At 41.0% G+C, this 22,116-nt stretch overlaps 1 protein-coding gene across 1 annotated transcript in view; it reads left to right on the top strand.

The window, feature by feature from the left end:
• Window positions 1–613: 613 nt before the first annotated feature.
• ptprq (protein tyrosine phosphatase receptor type Q) overlaps window positions 614–22,116 on the top strand; it is a gene marked incomplete at its 5' end in the record, with an annotated part of 37,468 nt that continues 15,965 nt past the window's right edge. Inside the window, 36 exons of the mRNA XM_083916553.1 lie at window positions 614–658; window positions 806–931; window positions 1,031–1,175; window positions 1,307–1,591; window positions 1,699–1,916; window positions 2,754–2,934; window positions 3,188–3,559; window positions 3,659–3,970; window positions 4,434–4,727; window positions 5,638–5,937; window positions 6,665–6,795; window positions 6,947–7,076; window positions 7,162–7,315; window positions 7,469–7,575; window positions 8,198–8,295; window positions 8,758–8,926; window positions 9,085–9,345; window positions 9,477–9,637; window positions 11,807–11,918; window positions 12,444–12,552; window positions 13,567–13,681; window positions 15,677–15,746; window positions 15,861–16,060; window positions 16,189–16,417; window positions 16,544–16,669; window positions 16,763–16,909; window positions 17,148–17,305; window positions 17,856–18,372; window positions 18,510–18,671; window positions 18,909–19,088; window positions 19,182–19,289; window positions 19,524–19,805; window positions 19,917–20,198; window positions 20,630–20,750; window positions 20,843–20,997; window positions 21,130–21,275. Of these exons, the coding sequence (XP_083772679.1) occupies window positions 614–658; window positions 806–931; window positions 1,031–1,175; window positions 1,307–1,591; window positions 1,699–1,916; window positions 2,754–2,934; window positions 3,188–3,559; window positions 3,659–3,970; window positions 4,434–4,727; window positions 5,638–5,937; window positions 6,665–6,795; window positions 6,947–7,076; window positions 7,162–7,315; window positions 7,469–7,575; window positions 8,198–8,295; window positions 8,758–8,926; window positions 9,085–9,345; window positions 9,477–9,637; window positions 11,807–11,918; window positions 12,444–12,552; window positions 13,567–13,681; window positions 15,677–15,746; window positions 15,861–16,060; window positions 16,189–16,417; window positions 16,544–16,669; window positions 16,763–16,909; window positions 17,148–17,305; window positions 17,856–18,372; window positions 18,510–18,671; window positions 18,909–19,088; window positions 19,182–19,289; window positions 19,524–19,805; window positions 19,917–20,198; window positions 20,630–20,750; window positions 20,843–20,997; window positions 21,130–21,275 (6,708 nt within the window). The remainder of the gene's footprint in view (window positions 659–805; window positions 932–1,030; window positions 1,176–1,306; window positions 1,592–1,698; window positions 1,917–2,753; window positions 2,935–3,187; window positions 3,560–3,658; window positions 3,971–4,433; window positions 4,728–5,637; window positions 5,938–6,664; window positions 6,796–6,946; window positions 7,077–7,161; window positions 7,316–7,468; window positions 7,576–8,197; window positions 8,296–8,757; window positions 8,927–9,084; window positions 9,346–9,476; window positions 9,638–11,806; window positions 11,919–12,443; window positions 12,553–13,566; window positions 13,682–15,676; window positions 15,747–15,860; window positions 16,061–16,188; window positions 16,418–16,543; window positions 16,670–16,762; window positions 16,910–17,147; window positions 17,306–17,855; window positions 18,373–18,509; window positions 18,672–18,908; window positions 19,089–19,181; window positions 19,290–19,523; window positions 19,806–19,916; window positions 20,199–20,629; window positions 20,751–20,842; window positions 20,998–21,129; window positions 21,276–22,116) is intronic.

The raw sequence follows: 22,116 nt of genomic DNA, 5'->3' as shown, positions 1-22,116 counted from the left end.
GACTTTACCCACTGAGCACATCTCAATTTCCAACAAAGCCCCACCACATCTCTCCTCAGGAGCCCAGCTCTGGAGTGGCCATGTGCCCATGGTTGCCATGGTGAACTGCTCTTATCCCAACAAAGAGCCAGAACAAATTGGGTTGAACTTAAACTCTCTCTCTCTCTCTCTCTCTCTCTCTCTCTCTCTCTCTCTCTCTCTCTCTCTCTCTCTCTCTCTCTCTCTCTCTCCTTCACATAAGACTTTGCTTATCGGGGGAAACAGCCATTGAAAGCTGACTTGAGTGCGCGCTAAATTCAAAGTCCAGCCTCTGAGTAAAACTAGTAAAAACAAGCTCCCTAGAACTTCAGACAGCTTGGTCCAAAAAGAAAGAAGACGTTATATGCAGTTTTTGACGCTCAATCTTTGCGTCAGCGAGCCAAAATAGTTTGGGACTTTCCACAACCGATGTTTAAGCACATGGGTAAGTGTCTCGGGTGTATTTGTGAGCATGCCAATGCCTGAAAGCACAGCCAGGACCCTTTGTTTCTCGCCTTGATAGTGACCGTATGTATCCACGTGAGGTGGATCAGTGACTGCTGGAAGGAATAAAGAGATGGAGTGATATTTTCCAATGGGTGGAACAGAGCGTCTGTGGTTATTTGCTGGTTTGTACCAGGTAAGAAAAACGAAACTTTTAGTGTTCTGTAAAGAAGTTTAGATTAAATATCAATCGTACTTCTGTGTCTTCCCAGGTTTATTGTAATTGTATTTAAGAGACAGAGGATTTCTGGCTTCTGTGACACATTGCTTTCCTCCTCCTCAGGTGGTGTTGCTGACCTGTGAACAGCACTTAAACCCAGTTGAGGTTGAACTAGTATTTCAGTCCTTCCCATCCACTAAAGATTCAGACACATACACAGTCACCTGCAGAACTGCAAGCAACCATCTGGTAAGAACACTAGTACGAGGGGATAATGCCGTTTTATACGCTGGTTCAGTTTCATTAAGTTTATTTAACTCAACTAAATGAATTGTCAAATCTCTGCAGGTGTATGTGGAGCCTATTGCTCATTCAGCATGCTCCCCTGACTGCAAAATGTCACTGCGACTGGTTGAGGACCACAGGGGTTATAACATCACGCTAAGAGCCAGCAAAAATGCTATTACACTTGAGGCAAAGACTTTTCACTTCAGTGAGTGTGTGAACTCTGAATGCCACAGTACCGATGGAGAAAAATAGCATGATTAGTGTTTGGCATGATGCTTACTGAAGTTAACATTTTTCATCTTGTCCCTACTCTCTCCCTTCTGCATGTGTGTGCAGTTCCAGTCTCCCTGTCCTCCCTTCATTTATACAGCACGACGACTACTGCTCTCCTGACATGGAAACTTCACACACAACAAAGCTTATCCACCTTGAGTCTATACACTCACACCCAATCCATGACACACATCTTCAACGTAAACTCATCTGAGGCAAATTCCCAGTACGCAGTGAAAGGTCTCCAGCCTGGCACACGCTTCAAGGCCAAAGTTGTGGTGACTACAATCCTCAAACACCTTAATAATTTGACCTTGAAGCAGAGAATCAGCAGTGGCATGGAAACAGGTTTTATTCACATTTTCTTCACCACAATCACAACTTGATCAAGTGAACTGAATGCAGGCAGGGTGGAATCTGTTTGTATTTGTTGATGATAACATTTCTGTCTCCAGCTCATTGCCCCTCTGACTGGTTGGCCAATGGGAGAAGCTGCTACACTGTGAGAAGGACAGGTTTGTCCTGGAGTGATGCCCAACACAGCTGCAGAGGCCTTGCAGCTGGAAGTCATCTGGCTGACCTGAAGACCCTGAAAGATCTGCTCTTTGTCTCTTCTCACCTGCTGAGCCACAACAGCCTGCTGCTGCTATGGACCGGACTCAATGACCAGCAGGTAGCCTTATTGAAGAAACATGCATTTTAAGGAGTGGTAGCTAGGGGAATATATATTTTACTTTCCATCCTTTCAGTAAGAGCCATAATAGATAATTAATGTGTTGTCAGAGTAGTGAACGTTTTTTTTTTTTAGAATTTGCTCTGTATGTATTATGTAATAACCTTTCATTACAACAGGGGATTTTCATGAATATTCATGAACAACTTTTATGAAATCAAAATCTTTTGATTAAATATTTACAAAACACTGGATGCTTTTTCTACCCTGTAGGACTTCAACAGTTGTTCTGTCCAGCATCAATGTCAAAATCATACAGAAATTGGTCTTGGAGGATATGGAGGAGTAGTATAGTAAAGTATTAATATAATTAAACTAACTCCTTTTTGTCAACATTCAAGAATACTCCTGCAGTGTGCTCATCTTGGAAAAAAACAAAAATTTTTAAATATGTTGCATTTTAGGGGAACCTTTACTAAAGGAAATTACAAATGTTTTTCTACTGAGAATTATGATTATGATATTTTACTTGAGACTGAGGTAGACAATGTTAATGCACTTCATAGATTAAAGAAATGTAATAGAAGAGTTTAAGAAAATACATATCTTATTTATGAAAAATATTTTAACCTTTCAAAACCTGCCTATCTAGACAAAATGGTCCTCACATGTATCCTTTGTTACTAAATCAAAGACCAGTAAGACCACAGATTTCCTGGCAAAGTAGTTTACTTTCTAAACAGAAAAAGCTTGATGGCAGCAGTTACTCCTTAAAGAGGAGTTTTGTTGACACTTCTACTGTACTGTGTATGATGTTTCTCTTCTGTCACCCCACAGGAGGAGGGGCATCCTCTCTGGTCTGATGGCTCAGCCTATAATCTGACAAACACTATGATGTCTCTACTGCCAGCCAATCAGACGGACTGTTTTGCCCTTCAGAGGAATGCCACAGGACCGGGATACTTTCTCACTCCATTCTTCTGTAACATCCCCTTACCCTTCATCTGCCATTGCCAAAGTAAATAACGTTTGCAATATACCTTTATTATCTGTACATACATTATTTGACCATTTTGAGGAGTTATCCTTAAAATATTGTTTTTTTTTTTATAATTTTGTAACGTCACAACCCATGATCTAAGTAATCCGTAATAAAAGTAATGAAAAGCACTTACTAGTTCACCCAATCCACATCATTTTAATGAAATTTTGAGAACTTCTTTCCTGGTCAAGTTGCTATGATGTTTCTCTGGTCTACCCTCTTTTCACAGCCCCTTCTGTCCCTGCTTCATTCTCTTTCGACCTGGGTCAGGTGACAGAGCAGCAGGTAGAGCTACGTTGGCGGGACCTCTCACCCTTGAACACTCTTAATCTCTCATCTTTTGAGATATTCCTCCAGTACCAAGAGGAGGATGATGGACAGTCAGGTCAAGGTGAAGATAGAAGCAGGAAGTCGGAGGAAAAAAAGGGCGCACAGAGCCAGGGCAGCATTAAAAAAAGTGTCAGGGTCCCTATTTCCCTCTCCTCCAGAGGGGTAACTGTGGCAGGTTTATCTCCAGGGAGCGTCTACTCTTTCACCCTTCGAGCCTCTCACTCAGATGGCTCCGCCTGGAGCTTGGGACAAACGCGGACTGCATATACTAGTGAGTCTGCGGACTACCTGCCACACACATAAGTTACACAAGCAACATCTTAGGCTAACAGATTTAAATTTAAATGCTTCTGTTATCCCCTTCTTACAGGACCTCTTCCTCCTCAAAATATCACTGTTGGCCCCATTACCATCAGTCAGATTAGTGTCCACTGGATGCTAACAGATGCACAGTTCAATGTTGGATGGAGATTTGTTGTGCGCTATATGGACGTGTCTTCAAAACAAGAGAGAATAGTTGGAATGACCAACATCTCCAGATTATCTGAGGCGGGCGGGCTGCAGTCATACACCGCTGTGATTGGAGGGCTGGGGTCTTACAGGAAATACAGGGTTGAAGTTTACACAGTCACCCAGCATGGGATAGAGAGCTGTGGACAAGCACCTGTGACTGTAAAGACTGGTAAGCATGTAACAGGCCTTTAAATGGAATTTAGCCGTTATTTTATACCTTCCAATTTCAATAAGATGTACATCTGAAACTTCACACCAGAGGTCTGGTCAGCCGGTTTAGTAGACATGTCTTTAACTTAATAAATTGTCTGAGTTTGATCAAATCAACTAATGTTTTGTTTGCTGATACTTGCTGTAATGGCCATCCTACATACATTTACTGAAAAAACATTAATTACGCACTAAATAAAACATTTTTATTTTTTTTTGCATGATTATGCGTAGGCTACAGTTTGCATAAATTGAACTTTCTCTATTTTGTTACCCAAAGTACAATGGAGGTATTTTAAAATGTGCTGTATGATCGCAGTCATTGTCCAGACAAAAAGCATGTGTAATTGTGTTATGCAGATATTTTAGTTTGACCCTTATTAGCTGGCATCAAAATAACTTTGACCTTTTGTTCCTCTTAGGGGTGAGGCCCCCTAGTGGTCTGGAGGTTTTGAGCAAGACAGGAAATCTGACAGTCTGCTGGACCAGTCCACCTGGTGACCCACCAGATGGTTATAATATCACATCCCACCCACTCATTTACACCACTCCAGCCTCACTTTGGGTAAACCACTCCAGTCCTGGTGCACACTGGATAAATGAGTCTGTGTGTGTTAATTTGGGCACATTTACTCCAGGTCAAACTTATGAAGTTGGAGTAGTCTCACTGAGGGGGAAGGACAAGAGCAAGAGGACCAGAATTATACACACCACAGGTAAAAGAAACAATAATTCTGCATTTAAAGGATAGCTTCACCTGTTTTTCAAGTCTGCTTTTAAACAATATTCAGGCCTATATGAACATTGATAGAATTTTTGGAAGCTGTAATTATTCCTCCTGTTCATATTGGCCGATGAAAGCTCCCTTCCAGATATGTTCTCAATGTAACGATGCCCGCAGCAGTGCACATCCATTATGTCCAGTTGGGCTACAGAAGCTGCAGAGGCGCTTCAAGTCTATTTTTTTCTCTCCATGCATGGCTACACCGCCCTCCCACAGCTAAAAACTACATAAAACTGAGCATCGGTTTAAAAACAATTAAGATACATACTTTATTGTACCAGAAGGCAATGTAAGGCAGCACAGTTTCCAAAGCCTGCAGAAACAAAGGCATTATCACTTAGAAAAACTCAACATGCACACAGTTAAGCTGGCATCAGTCACATGCTACTGTTGGAGATGCATGGTGTGCACCCGTTCCCTATGTATTTTGGCTGTTAGTGTCCTCACATTGTTCTCAAAGCTAAAGCTAAAATTAGGCCTCAGTAGTCTGAGGTGGCGACTGGTATCGACCAAAGTTACAACATTTTTAGAATGAAATTCCCTCTTTGTGTTTGCCCAGACTTTTTCCCTGGGGAGTTGCACGGGAAGGATAGAAGCAAACAGAGGGGATTTTTTGCTAAACAGGCTGTAACTTGATTTCACCAATTTTTGAAAGCTGAAGCTGAAGCTTTAGATACATTTTTTATACACATTTGACAGAAGGAGGACTGTAGAGTCTGGCCTCCATGTCCGTTTTGAAAAGGAGGGATGTTACAGCAAGCAAATTGTGTTTCATTGTTCATATGGGAACTTGACTATTGTTTTATTAAACCATCTTTGTCTCGGTTTCTCCCCCTTTTTAGATCCAATGCCAGTTCAGATAGCAGTCCCTCTGTCAGTGGGCACAAACTCTGCACAACTGTACATCCAGCATCCACAGCTAGGTCTGATTGATGGGGTGAAAGTGTGTGTATGTCCAGGAGTGTGTGACAGTGTGTGTGAGGGATTGTGTGGGAACACATGTGACTGGTACTCCCTTACTTCTGGTGTTCATATCATAACCCTAAGCAACCTCAGTCCAGGATCAGAGCACCAGCTTAGGGTGTACAGCACAAGCCGAGAGCAGATGGGACCACCTTACTACACCCGCCCCTTTAGAACAAGTGAGTTACTTCTGCTAGTAAAATCACATACTAATATGCACTTGCTAGTCAGATTTGAAAAGCTTCTTTTTTGAAGATGTTAGCATAAACAATTGAGCTGATATTCACATTAATGATCTCATAACATAGTGGGTCCTTTCTTTTGTATTTTAACCTGAAGAAAGCCTCTCACCACCTTCTCTTCACATTACTGTAGCATCTTCTTCTCTTTTCCCGATTGCAGCAATTATATGAAATGAATTATTATAATCATTATTTAGTGATCACAAAGATCGACACCATTTAGGTCAGACCTCAAGCTATAAGATGGATGTTAAAATTTTACCATGGATATTGCATCTTTGTTGTCTTGTGCCTTTTAAGGCAGCCAGATCCCTTTGTGGCAAACCCAAAACAAAGGGGTTTGACGTTGATGTGTCTGAGCTGTCTATGCTGCTAAATCTAAATAAGATAGATGGCCTGGAACACAGAATTAATAGCGTTTATATATCATATTGACATGTTGTTTTATCCTGTTTTATTATAAGTTCTCAGAACTTTTAATGAGTGTGATGTTTGCTTTAATTAAAAAATACATTTCTTCATAACTGCAATTATTCAGCTCTTTAGAAAAATATAAATTAGGCATCAGCACTTAATCCCCTGTTTTTCAAAATGTCCCCAACCACAGTTAATTAGTATTATCTGTATGCAAAAGGAATAATAACAGTATGGGTTGTGATTTTAGGTCTGGCTCCTCCTAACAGAGTGAGGGAAGGTGTTGTGACAGATTCATCCATTGAGCTGCTTTGGGATCCGGCTGAAGGACAGGCTCACAGCTACGAGGCCATCTGCCTCAACTGTGTGCATTCACACATGGTAAACAAAAAGCATGTGTTTTTCCTGAGATTTATGGTGACCAGTAGTTCATATGATTTTATGTATCAAACATGAACCTCTCCTCACAACTGATGCTGTTAGTGTAGCAATTATAATAATGCTCTTTGGACATATCATTTGTGTGCTACAGGTGCAGAAGGTGCAAAGTCAGAGTGCAACTTTTTCTAGTCTGACTCCAGGCAGACTCTACCACTTTACAGTACGAACAGAGAAGGAGTCTTTTACAGACAGTTCCCCTGTCAACATCAACATCACTGCAGGTACAAAGCACACACACACACACACACACACACTGCTCTTTCTTGCTATTGTTACTAACTATGTATAATGTTTTGTATACTCCAGCACCCAGCCCAGTGGAGATGTCTCTTGTCAATAAAACCACATCATCCATATGCATTCATTGGAGTATGGTCAAGGGAGTTGCGAGCGGACTTATCCTGTCAATCAAAAACAGAACATCCAGCCAAGAATTGATCATTTCTCAGCAGGTGGCCGGGTCAGTCTCAATGCTGTCAGCCAGTGCACTAATTATTACAGTTTTATTAGACTGGAGTTACAATCACCAGATCAAAACTTCCTTTTGTTATAACTGAGTGCAGCATGGCTTATTTAATGTGTGAAAGCTGTGTGTGTGTGTGTGTGTTCACAGATCTTACAGCTTTGAGGGCCTCGCTTATGGAAGCAAATATACAATTGAAGTGATAAGCACCAGCGGGGAAAGAAGGAGTAAACCTGCTACTATGATCCTCCATACTAGTAAGTTTAAGAGTCAAGAGTTATATGCAGTACCCTGGCCTGCACCAAATATCAGTTGTGCTTGTGTTTGTGCCCACAAGGAGAGGGAATGTAGCAGGAAATTAATAGTTAGAAGAGAGCAGAAATTTGCAAATACTTATTAGATTAAGAAAGTAAGATTATAAAGGAAATATTGATTTCTGTATAGAGTGCAGGTTACCGTGTAAACCATGAGAGACAAAAAAGGAAATTATTATTTTTTTATCTGTACTTGGTTTCAGCCTTAGTTCACTTCACTGAAAACATTTCATTACAATATTATGTCGGAGTAGGATGGTCCTTTGAAATAAATCATTGTCAAAATAGAATTGGGGCACACACTGAAGCATAGAGGAACCAGCTAAAGGCAATATCATGTGCTTTGCTTTTAATATTGATGAACAGTGCTTTTGCAATGATAATTTCAATTATACTTTCATTTTGAATGTAAACTGTAGCAAAAAAAGGTTTCAAGGAGACACTATAAAGTATGTAAAAAGTTCACTACAACCTGTATTTGCATGTGCATCACCCAGAGTGACAGATGGCGATGAATATGTGTGACTAAGTGGTACCACATGCTCATGAAAAATATTCTTTCCAGTCCCAGAGGTGCCACAGGAAGTGGCTTTTTCAGAGCAGGTAGTTACATCAGTGTTTGTCACCTGGAGACCACCACCAGGACAGGTGGAGGGGTACAAGGTAAGACATGTATACCACTGCACCTGTTAAGTTCCAAGCAACAATCACAAGAGAGACAGGCATTATAGGTTGGGACACCATAGTAACTTCCAGACACTGTGTGTAATGATGTGCATCCTTGTCTTTTGTCTTACACACATTACTAAATTTATAAAAAAAATTTCAAGGTCAAAGAAGGCCACTTGCGTCAGGTTCTGCACTCACCTGTTGGTTACTTAGCAACACACAGATTTGGTTACCAACCCTTTAAAGATGCATGACATCCACAGTGCCACAGCCAGGAAGAATGACCAAGCATATTACATGCACACACATTACAAACCAACAGATATAAATGAGAGACATTTGTAGATATAAAGGATTGTTACAAAATAAGTGCCATGTTGTCGCAGCTCATTATTGAAACTAGATTTGTTTTTTTAAGCCCAGAAAAGGACCCTGAGATTTCTTTTCTTTTCTCAGATTGTTTTTGGCCTGCGGTCTGTGGACAGGAAATCATGGATTGAGGTGCTTGTCCGGGACACAAGATATGAGATTCGGGATTTGATCCCAGGGTCAGACTACGGTGTCAGCATTCAGAGTGTATTGGGCTCGGACACCAGTCAGGCAGTCGACAGAGAGTTCAGCACACGTGAGGGACACACTCAAACACACAGGTCTAAATTCTGCACAGTATTTCAGAAAGCAGGATTGAAAAAAGCTTTTGGTGATTCCTCAGTTTCTGAGTTTAACGCCCTCTTACACATAAAAATAAATTAAAGGAGTAAAATTGCTAAAATTGTTTTCCAGGCCCAGCAGGATTATGTGCCCTTCATGTAGGCAATATGAACTCTTCTGCTGTTTCTGTGAGCTGGGACAGTGCGTTTGGAGAGTTCGACTTTCACAGAGTCACTGTGGCCAACACCTCAGTCACAAACACTCTCACCATACCCAAGGAGGAGCGGGTTGCTGTGGTTAAGGGGCTACTGGATGGCTGCAGCTACAACGTGAGCGCTGAGAGAGTGAGAGGAGTGACAGCGGGGAGCGCTGCCTATCTGACTGTAACCACAGGTAGATGATATTAGAAGGGCTGCACCGTTCAACCCCTCCTTATTATCACCTGCCCTGATTGCCTTTTCATTACATTTCTAAACTTTCTCCACCTTTCTGACTCCATTTCTCCCTTTCCTGTCCTTCATGAGTGCCATCCCGCGTGCGAGGATTGCGTGTTGTGGATGTGTCTGGACGTGCATTCTCGCTACGCTGGGAGCAGGCAGCAGGGTGTGTGGATGAATACCAAGTCAACCTGCTACCAAAGCATGGAAAAGTCACAGTGCACCCTGCACATAGCGGATATATTCAGGTACACGCACTGAAACACAGACAGCTTAGATGCAATAGCATTTCTGGAATTATACCTCCACCTAATAAACTCATTGTAGACGCTTGAACAACCAAACAGTACAGTTCACCTGCATACCATTAATGCAGTGTTATGAAGATCAGTAAATAGAAAAAGGGAGGAGACTCACAGCTGAGTTATGATACTGAATGCACAAATTGAACGCACACACCAACATGCATGCATTATCTCTCCTCCCATTCAACCAAGTCCAGCCTCATACCGTCTCTTCCCGGCTGCCAGGTGTCGGATACCTCCCAAAATGTAACCCTACACACCACACACAGAGCACACAGAAAACAGAGTTGAGTAAAAGATCTCATTATTTATTAAGTTGGCCTCATGAGCTCAACCCTAAATCATTCATTTGCTTAAGCAGCGCTCCCTAGAGAGAGAGAGAGAGAGAGAGAGAGAGAGAGAGAGACCAGAGGGAAAACGTTAGCCTTGTGCTAATGAGAGGACCTCCTCGGTTAGCCCTTAAAATTTTGGAATATCTCGGGAACAAGAGCTGTTAATTTCCAATGCCTGGAGAACTAACCTTGTGACCTTTACTCATGCCACTAACCAGCTTCTAGACTTGGAGTCTTTCCTGTTCAGATCAGTGGATTACCTGTAGACCCCTGCTAACGATTGTGCACTAACCCTGGATGCACTGGCGAGGCCTCTAACCTGCTGTGTCTAAACTAAAGCTAACTTTGCTACCTAGCATGGCCTTCTCACTCATCCTGCTGCTCACACTCTGCTTGGGACAGGTACACTCACAGGTAAGAATTCAGCACTCAGTATCTGGCATTGCTGCATTGTGCACATAGATGTTTTTTTACAGACTATTATACTGTTTTTGTGAAGTGCATGGTCATATTTCTGGGATGTAACATAAGATATGAGTGTGACTCCTTGCCATCCAAACATACTGATCTCACAGGTGCAAATGTCGGTGTTGTATTGTAACGCTGTCGTATAAGGATACAAACAAGTGCAACCACAAGCAGAAACAAGCTGTCATCCATCCACCACCACCCACATTCATATTGATGCAGATGGCTGAAGATGTAAGGTTCTTCTTCAAATAGACTGGTGGTGATTCCTAAGTGGGCTTAATAATAAAAAACACAACAGAAGGCTGAGTGCCTCTAGGGTTATTGCATATTTTTACAAAGTAATTTAGAGTTATTCTTGCTTCTGTTTGGGGAGCTTTTTCAAAAATGTCTCTATTTTACCAATGTCGCCTACAGTAATGATGTCGGCAGCCAATAGGAAAGATGGTGGAGTAGCAAATAAAAAATAAAGATATTATGATCAAGGTGGAAAAAATACAAAATCCACATGATTAGTTGATTGATAGAACATTTTCAAGCTCTGCAATTATTATTATTATTTTGTTTTTTGCCTTTTTTTTCCGAGGGCAGTGTAGAAATGGGAGGGAAAGAGAGAGGGTGGGTGTTGCAGTTATCTGACTGGTTACAGCATGTGCTCCACTATTTTTTAAATAAGAATTACCTAAAACTCTAGTTTCATGTTTGCAGTTATGAAGATATGTTGCATTTTGTCTTATGTGATAATAAACAAAATATCCAAGATTTGGAATGTTGATAGAACCACCAATACCAAATGATAATTGACAAAACAAGCAATAGGAACGCATCACCATGGCCTCAATTTTCAATTCAATTCAATTTTCAATTCAATTTTATTTATAGTGCCAAATCATAACTTATTTATGACCCAACTATTCCCCCGTAGAGTACGGTGGCAACGAAAAACCTTCCCTATAACAGGCAGGAACGTCGGACAGATCCAGCTCTGTGGAGGACGGACATCTGTCTGCACCGGTTGGGGAGCAAGAAAAGGAGAGAGAAAGAGAGAAAAGACGGACAGATGGACAGAGAGACACAAAGACACAAAGACAGACACACTTTTGATGGGACATTTTTCCCATTCTCAATATAAACAGTATCCACTTTTTAAAAATATTGTATATTGTGCTATGTAACATCCAGTATAAGCATCATTAAACAAAAACATATTTGGAACATGACTAGGTGGTGTTAATAGAGAAACTTCAGACACAAGTTAAGGAACTACTGATCTACAGTATATTACTGACTCTGGGTTTGTCTGTTTTCACAGGCTGATGTGATGAATGTCAGTCCGGGGACACAATACAGTGTAACGGTCACAGCAGCGTCCTCCTCCAACATCAGCCCTGGAGTCAGCCGCATGATCAATACTAATGAGAGTGGTGAGATGTGCACATGAACGCACATTTGTTGTCCTGGGTTTTGTTTTTGGGTGTTAAAATGCCATTGGGTTCTCATCTGCCCTCTGCTGTTTAATTTAGTCCTTGTATAGCACACACACACTGAGGGAAAGGAACTAGTGTGTGTGTATGTGTGTGTGTGTGTGTGTGGGCGGGGGGTATACTCCCTGTTTAATTCCTCTTAGGTAACTTAAGCCCAGGCTTTTGAACCACAGAATGAATGGGTCTGCACTGAATGTCACTGAAATGCCACTGCTGTGTGAGGCCTTATTCATCAGAGTTAGAGCCTAAAAGACGCTCTGTCACGCACTTAACACACACACGCTCGCTCTTCTTCGAATTACTCTGAGACTGTATTCTGTTGACTTCTAATATACAGAAGGTTTTATTTACCAACATATCTGTACTGAATAGTATTGAACAAAGTTGATAGAGTGAATATGGGCTGTGGAAAGACATTCTTCTGTTCTCTTCTCTTCTGTACACTTCCTCTTCTTCTGCCTTCAGTTCCTGGTCCACCTTCAGGCCTAGAAGGAGAGCCCGTGGGCTCTAATGGTATTCTTCTCTCCTGGACCATGCCCTCTGATGCCAACAATATTGACGGATATGTCATCAGGTAAAAAACTGTGATTGAAGGTTTATTTTGGTCCTTTGGCATGGATCTACAATCCAGGAGAGCTTTGTCTATGACAACAACATTTCAGTACCAAGTGGTAATCAAGTCAGTATCAATGTAGAATTACCAAAAATACAAACCAAATTTAAGAAAAAGGGAATGCCAATAAATAAAAGAAAGAAGTGTTACAAACATAAATATCTAAAAATATTAAATATCATAAATAAATGGCATAGTGTGTTGTGAAATCTACATTTGGTATAAAATGCTCTTAGTTTCTATGTAAACGTTGGCCTCTGTGTGCATAGTTGTTGTATAACTCACACAGACAGACAGACACACACACACACACACACACACACACACTCACTGCACAGTATGTCACAATTTTCATGGGTGGAAGAAGTATTTAAATCCTTTAATTGAGTAAATGTACTAATGCTACAATTTAAAAATACTCAATTTCAAGTTAAAGCCCTGTAATCCAAATCTTACACTAGTAAAGGTACAGCAAAATGTACTTAAGGTAACAAAGGTAACTGCTATTTCAAATGTCCCCTTTCATTGTGTTTTTACTGATGTATTAATGTGTGTGCAGCATTTTTGTTGTAGTGGCTTTTTTTCTGGAAATCCTAAAAGGTCATGTTGTACAATAATACGAATATTTAAACCTTCAAGAAAGGTATTTAAGCATGTTGATTTGCTATGAAAATAGGATGAAATATTCTTAGATTTTTATTCTACTACAATGCATGAAGTTTAAGGGGGTAATTCTGTAACTCTGAAATACTTAAATAAGGTACAAGTATCTTAAAATTATGATTAAATACAGTACTTGAGTAATTGCTCTACTCAACTTATGTGTTATGTTACTCTTAACTGTTCTTACCACCATGAGCAGTTTTGCACCTGAATGAATCTTTTACTGTTGATCCAGCCCTGTAGCACTCATAAATGTAAAATTAAAGTTTAAAGATGATGGTCTTAAAAAAATAAACGTATATCACCCTGCAGGTACAAGGAGGTGTGTCCCTATCCTGATCCCACCTTCACACAGGTGACCAAGTACCTGGACATACCAGAGACCCTGATCACTGACTTCACCTCAGGTTCTACATACCACATTGAGGTAGGATCCACAATTCAAGATTAAAAACGTCATTGTCATTACAGTGTAGCTGATAGGACTTTGCTTTGCACATTACATAACTACAACAATCTATAAGGGCCATTGTAGGTTAAAAACAATAATAATTACAGAGCCAGGACAGGGGGGTAATATTCCAAAGAAACCTCATCATTTCTAAGATTAAAGTTGTACATTTACAAAACAAGAAAATCTGGAAAATAGTGGGGAAAAAACAACATAAATCCATAGCCAAACAATAAAATATTGATGCATCAAAAACAGTATAAAAGCTTTCTTGATCTTACAGGACTAAACTCCATTACTGCTGGCTATGGGAGCATATATATAGTTAAATATTTATCTTTAGTGGACACACACCGAAGCAGCAACAATCTTAGTGTATCTCATATCAAACATATTCCTGGAAACCATCCTTCTGTATTATTCTGTATGATATGAACGGATCCCACCGGACCAAACTATTCTCTTGATCTGGCTGAATACTGGTAATTGATCCTGACTGCATTATTAATCAGGTAAACAGATCTATGGATCCGCCATGGCTCTTTTCACTGTCTGTTGTCACTGAGCTTGAACGTGATCATGCTTATTAGTTTTCAGAATTCATTAACCCACAATGACCTTCATATAAATGGACTCTAAATGGACTGAGTGACTGATACACATCGCGATTATACCTGCAGATTCTGTATTTGTGTGTGTGTGTGTGTGTGTGCGTGTATGCGTGTGTGCGTGTGTGCGTGTGTGTGTGTGTGCGTGTGTGCGTGTATCATATTTCTACATCTCACCTGTGAGTGTGTTGGCCCAACATGCCATGCACAAAGCTGCGCTGACACACTAATTCATTACAGAGATCTTTCAAAGGCTATTATGTGAACTTTAAAATTCCATTCACAGAGGCATTGATTCAATTCTTAGTTTTTGATGTCGTTATTTTGCATTTAGACTGTCCTATGCAGGTGTTGGGCTTGCTCTTCTGTAGCTTGATTTTCTTCATCTACTTTAATTAAGTTTTGGACAGTTACATTTTTATTGCAGAGATATTACAGAGAGAGAAAATCCTAACAATTTTTTGACTGTACAATACGAATGATTCAACCTGTTTTTAATTTAGATCAATTTGCTTTTGTAATTGTAATTTCATGTTTTATTTCAGTTGTTATTTTCATTTGTTTAATATTCGAGTTTGACTTTTTGCATTGTTGGTTAGTTTAATGTTAGTTGTTTATCCAGATAAGGATTTTGATGGATAAGAAAATAAATGGAAGTAATATTGGTAATATCACATTTCTCAACACAATTACTCTTGTTTTAATCATATTGAAGTGTTGTTTAAAGCAATATAGATTAAATCTTCTACAAGTATTTGCACTAAGGAACATCTTTAAATCCAATTAGAAAAAAATGAAAATGCCTTGTGGCCTACCTAAAAACACTGACATTTTTCTTCTTTATTGATAGGTTGATATTTAAGTTAAATATGCAGTGTTTTTCATATTGCTCCAGTACAAATATAAGGTAAATGAAAGCTTTGATGAATTTCGTTCCGTCTTGCTTCACTTATCCTAGGCGGAGTCAAGACGGAAGCAAGGCGGAAAGAAAGTCACCTGGCGATAGTCAGGTTAGATATAATTCCCCATTTGCCTTATGATAAGACTTAAGTGATCATTTTATTTCATTATTCATTTATTTTTCATTAATTTTAATTTATTCAGGGTTTTTTTTTTATATATTCGCGAAGATTAAATATCTATTTCAGAGGCTGAGGTTTGTTCGTACATACTCTTTGTACCGGCTACCTGTATCATTGTTGTTCACGTGTTACTGGGATCACTCAATCACCTCTAACATAGTGTTGTTCCGTTGCCTGAGATTAGAAGCGAATCGGGATCCGATGACTGCCCTTTTGACAGGAACATGAATTAATCACTATGAGTAATACCAACCTCATTGTATCTCTCCCCTTCCCTTTAGGTAGCAGCCATATCTCCAGCTGGAATAGGAGCCTTCAGCAAATCTGTATACATAAAGACCGCTGAGTCCCGTAGGTGTTAAAGCACATCCACACGCACTTGCATAATGATCTCAGTAATTGTATATATATAGTTTTATATATCTATGTGTGTGTATATTCATTTTCGGTGTGCATTTCCTGCAGCCCCTGGCCTGGTCACCAACTTGACAGCGTTTGCTCAGAACCACACCTCCGTCATGGTTACCTGGTTCCTGCCACACCGCATCAACGGCCTCATCACAAAGTTTGCTGTCAAGGCTAAACACGCTCGCACTGGGCAGACGGTCCGCATGCTGGAGGTCAATGCAGTGGACATCATGACCGGTGCACTGCCTCACTGCAATGTACTGCATTATACTGTCCTTTTGACCGAACTGTTATTGTCAAATGTTTTATTTTTTTCTGTTTCAACATAAGGCTAGACATTTTCTCATATACTTTGTGTATGTCCTCTATGATTTTGTATTTATAGGATGCAGCTGATATCCTGTCCCGTGCGACTCTCAGTCCCTTGGAGATAACAGCATCGTCTTCACCCATCACCCTCTCTGCTGTGCCCCCTGCAGCCTCTTGGAGTGTGCCCATATCAGTAGGAGTTGATCAGCTAAGACCTTATACTGCCTATCTTTTCGAAGTGTCTGCCTTCACCTCTGATGGAGAGGGACAGGTTGCCTCAACTATGGTCCGCATGCCAGAATCAGGTGTGGAAAAAGAAGCAAACCAAGCTGGAACTTTTGTTTAATTTGTGAATTACACTGTTATTAGCATAGGATAGTCACTGCATGTATAAAAACAGTTATTTGTGTGTGTGTGTTTGTGTATGGCAGCCCCAGAAGACGCACCAGAGAACTTTATATTGAATATGACGTCTAGATCACTCTCCGTGTCCTGGAGCTCTCCCAGCATTATCACAGGAAAATACACCTACGTACTCTACCTTTATGGACCCACAGGTGATTCAGTTTTAGCTCTTGAACATGCTATAGACAGCTCAAACTCTAAATTGATAGAAATCCATAACATGATCTGTTTCTTCTTCACCCCAGGATATTTGTATGAGAACAGCACAGGAGACACACGATTTGCCCTGACTGGTTTGACCCCCTACACAAGGTACACGGTGGCCGTCCGAGCCAAAGCTGCTGGAGAAGTGGGTCCAGCAGCACAGGATGATGTAATTACACCTGCCGAAGGTGAGACCATTCATTAAGTAATGAACTAACACATGTCTTCTTGAATTTACAGTAGATTAATCCCTATAAATACTCATAGAATTAAAGCAGACTCAACAATACAATAACATCACCAAAAACTAACGAAAAGTCAAGGATAACAAAATAAAGTCCAATAAGTATTTGCATGCATAAAGGTGCGTTTTGTGTACTTTGTGTTTAATTCTCTCTGGCCCTATTTTTGTGTTTGTGTGAGCAGCACCAAGTGCAGTGCAGGACTTGATAGCAGAAGCAGAGGATTCAGTTTCCATCCGTGTGAGTTGGAGAATCCCTGCCCAGCCTAACGGTCCGATCACCCATTACAAACTGCAGGTTCTCGTTGGTGACATTTTGCTGCAGGACATCACCCTCACTGCAGAAATGGTAGGCCAGATGTCACAGCTATGTATAGCCACCACAGATGTAATCACAGCTCAGTGCTATTGAAAATTCAGTGTTAAAACCCAAACATGTTCAGTTGAACAGGCTGGAGGAAAATGAACTGTTAATCTTTGCACATACTGAACTTATTGAAGAAAAGTTTTATGTTTACAGTATAAAAACTGATAGTTTTCAGAAGATGGACATACCAATTAATATGACCCTCTAAGAAAATGAAGTGGAGCTAAAAATCCAATTAACAGAGGAATTGAATACACTCTAATTTTAAGGATGCCTTTCATTATGATATAAAAATAAAAACTACTCATAAATTAACATATTATTTTACAGTACAGTTTCTTAGCTTTACAAAAGGTAATTTTTTGGCTCACTGTCATGGATAACAATAGGTCAACTTTATCTACATCTCTGTAAACTGACAAATGTATATAATCATTGGGACTATTACAAAAATATCCTATTTGTGAGTTGAATAAATCAAAAACTACAGTCAGACTATAACATGTATTTTTTTTTCTTCCTTCAGAATTCAACTGAATTTCATGAAGGTGAGACACTTCCCCCTGATGTCAGTAACAATCCAGGGCGGCGTAAGAGATCTGCCGAGCTCAGTCTGATCACATCACCGCCGACTTTCACAGCCACTATTTCCGATCGCACACTGCCCACTGGTGCGACTGCTTCCAGTCTCACACACTCTGGACAAAGAATTGCTGACCACGTCACTAACACCGATGCTCACCCGACTGCTGACCTTATGGCCGCAGAAAAGCCCAGCACCAGTTATGTTTCTGCTTCCCATTCTAACAGCACAAATATTCAATCTACTGACTCTGCAGTCTCTGGGACCTCTGTACTTTCTCTTACCTCTGTGCCAACCGCTACGCTTCCACCCTGGCTGACAAAGCCATCACCTGCTGGGGATATGACCTCAGATTTATCCCCTTTGGCCCTGACACCAGGCCAGCTTCGCTTGTCCACACACGATGCAGCTATTACAGGCCACTTTTCAACACGCAGTGCAGCAGCTTCTGGTACAACAGGTGGGAGAGCAATAAGCCCTGCTTCTTTTAACTTCCTGGAGCCTTTGATACAAGCATTTGTACCTGTTCCAGTGCTTATAAATCCTGTCTGTGTGGTCTTGTGTATCCATCTGTGTGTGTGTGTGTGCATGCTGCAGGTGTAACAGTAAGAGAGGAGGTGATGGAAGTTTTGTCTGAGGAGTTGTCTTACCTGGTGTCAGACCTAAATCCCTTCACCGAGTACACATTCAGGGTCACTGCTTCTACAACAGTGGGAGAGGGTCCAGCAGCAGATATCACTGAGAAGACAAGGGAGCAGGGTGAGTGGTCACATGTTATGTCACGTTATATTTATTTAAGTGACATTTTTTTATCCAAAGTGACAATATGTGCATTCAACCTTCAGTCAAGCGCTCATTTAGAGACAAAAGTAAATAAGAGGCTGTGTTTTTTTTACATGTCACTTTTTCTAACAATTAACTATAAATAACAAAAACAAATAATAAGGCCTGTAAAACCTAAAATATTCTTTGTCTTGTACTGTATGTGGTGTTTAGTCCCTAGCTCAGTGCTCCAAGTGTCCTATCAAAACATAAGCTCCACATCGATACTAGTGAGCTGGGTCCCACCACTTAACCCCAATGGGAGGATCACACATTATACTGTCTACGGCCTCAAACTGCATAGTAATCAGACCCTGATGTGGGTTACTAACACTACCAGCATATTGATAACAGGTAGAGTAATCATCTTTTCTGCACAGTTCTATGCAGCCATTATAATTAGTATAATACAGTTCTGCAGCTAAATATTTCTGTTCTAATGTATAGATTTGGACAAGTATACTGGTTATAAGCTACGTGTAGCTGCATCTACAGCTGTGGGAGAGAGCTCTCTGTCTGAGGAGGATGACATCTTTGTTCTCACCTTAGAGGACGGTAAGTGCTGAACACAAACTGTATTCACACACACACACACACACACACACACAGCTGTTTCACCTTGTTGAATTGCACAATTCAGTGTAAGTGAATGGAAGTCACAGTCACAGTGATATTAAATATATCATATCAAATTTACTATGTAGATAGATAGATTGTATGATTTAAATGTGTTTCAATCACATTTTATTCAATGAAAGATTACTCTTGGATTTTTCCTGTCCATCCCAGAGCCTGACTCCCCCCCTGTGAACCTCACGGTGGTTGACACCAGCCCCTCCACTGCCACATTGGCCTGGTCTGCACCAGAACAAGCCAATGGGGTGATCCAACATTACGAGGTCCTGTACGAGAATGAATCCTACTCGGCTTTCATGAACACGTCTTCTAACACAGTCACTCTGATGAACCTGATGCCATTCTCCTACTACAATGTGTCTGTGAGGGCGTACACGCATTACGGCCATGGCAACCAAACGTCAGACGTTTTGTACCTGCTGTCCGGAGAGGATGGTGTGTTTACGGATGCACCCACCTACATGAATACGCACATACTTATCTGTAGTATCAGTATCAGTTGTTCAGATTATAGTAAATGTGCATCTTCTTGTGTTCTCTCTTCAGTCCCAGGCAGTCCTCCGTATGGCGTCACTTATGAGTCGGTCAGTCCCAGCGAGGTGAACGTGACTTGGCAGCCTCCCCTGCTGCCTAACGGGGTCATTACACACTATAGCCTGGACCTGTGGAATTCGAGTCACTTCCTGAACCTCACCTCACCAACCAACTACATCCAGATCACGCATCTGAGGAAGTACGCACATTACCGCGTCATGGTGCAAGCACACACGCGTGTTGGCCCTGGAAACTTCAGCAGCGAGCCGCTCAACATCACCACGCTGGAGGATGGTGAGAGGGACGGGTGGGGGAGATAGGAAAGGGGAGGGTTTGTTTTTCAGTTCCAGGACACTGCACGATTACATCATGACCGAGTTCAAAGGGCATCTGATTTAATCTGACTCTCCTGTCGTCTTTTCCTCTTCAGTTACATCTCTCTGTTTCAGCTAATGCTAATGATGTTACATCACAGGTATTTGATGCCACGTGACACCCGTGTCTCCCATCTCGGCTCAGAAGCACAGACAACAGAGTCATTATAACTAACCCATTTTTTATTTCAGGCCGATGTTCTGTTTCTATCTGGCACGTTCCTGAGGGGCCATGTGGAGTTCTTATTTGCCCAGTGCAAATATATTTATATAACTTACTGATACTCTACATTGATAGGCCATACTCCTGTTTGTATTATGTTGCTGGAAAGTCTTTCTCCTGCATCTCAGCTCCAGACACACCTCCTCAGTTCCTCCATGCCAGAAAGTTGTCAGATTATGAGGTGGAGTTGTCATGGCAACCACCACTTGAAGCTAATTCTGACATACTCTACTACATTGTCAGAGTTTGGTGAGTTTCTTAAACTGCTTCTCTCTGCATGTTTGACTCTGTTGAAAATTAAAAAAATACCTTTTAACATAACTGGTGACTGCTTTTGTTAGGAATGAAACGACTGAGCTGTGGCAGAATGTGACAGGGACATCGGTGGTTATTAATGTAGACTCAGAGAGTAGCTACAACGCCTCTGTCTCCAGCTGGACCAAACTGGGAGATGGAGGAGTACTGATCTACATCAGCTTTACCACCACTGATGCAGGTGCTAGATGATTGTTAAAGATTCTTTGACAGATAACTTTATCACCCTCACATACAAACTATTTCTTTACCATGTATTTGTATAAAGCTTCCTGAATATTTGTGTGTCATTTGTGTCCTCCCTGGCTCTCAGAACCATTTGACCCCCCGCAGAATGTGACTTTTGCGAATGTGACCGCCTCCTCCGTCACCTTGCTGTGGCACCCACCTACTAAACCTAATGGAATCCTTGTCCACTACACTCTTTACTACTCTTATAATAACACAGTGGCTGAGCAGGTGAGACACATATACTGTATGTAGACTATACAGACAGGTTACAGATTAAAGCTGCACTAATCTTATAATCTTGTACTTATTTTACCTTTTTTTTTTAAATGGGTCAAATGATGTGAAAGGTGTCACTCCTCACCTGCAACTTCCCTATTTTGGTTCCCTTGTATTGATCTCAGGAACCTTGCTCCAGCAGCAGGCAGTTGTTTGCTGCTAAACTCACTGTATGCTGCTACCTGCAAAGCACCCAACAACAAATGTAATGACTTGCTGGTGAGCATAGTGAAGATGCTAAAGACACAGATATTTCTCTCAAGAGTTGGTTGAGACTAGCCTGGCATCACCAGTTCATTTCCAAGGGGCGTTTTCTATCAGCGGTGCAGACCGAAATGTCTCTGAACAGAATATGATAGACCTACAGCCAATCTAAGCAATGAAACTATGTAGCGTTGAGCGACACGTGACAAGTTTTTTTTTTTTGAAGCAGAAAAAAAATGGGCGAACGAGTCACAAACATTTAAAATTACAGCTAAACTGTTCACTAAACGTCTTCTTCTTCTAAAATAAGCAATACGGTGACAGAATCTTGATTCATATTTTAACATCGCTGCCTAGTTTGAAAGTTTGATCTGAGTTTTGTTAGCCTGATAAGCTGCGCTGGACGACCTGCGCACTGGATGGTGACACTGTCAAATTATCGTCTTAAACTCGCCTCACCATGAGATAAACGGTTGTGATCGGCCTGTCACATCTTAAGCTGCTGTCTGAATGGGAGAGGGGCCTGACATACCCGCCAGAGCAAATGAAACCAAAACAAAACAGAGCTTGAAGAGAGAGAAGGTTGGAC

Source organism: Echiichthys vipera, assembly GCF_963691815.1.
Source record: "Echiichthys vipera genome assembly, chromosome: 7".
Lineage (NCBI taxonomy): Eukaryota > Metazoa > Chordata > Actinopteri > Perciformes > Trachinidae > Echiichthys > Echiichthys vipera.
This window is presented reverse-complemented; position numbering and strand designations above follow the sequence as displayed.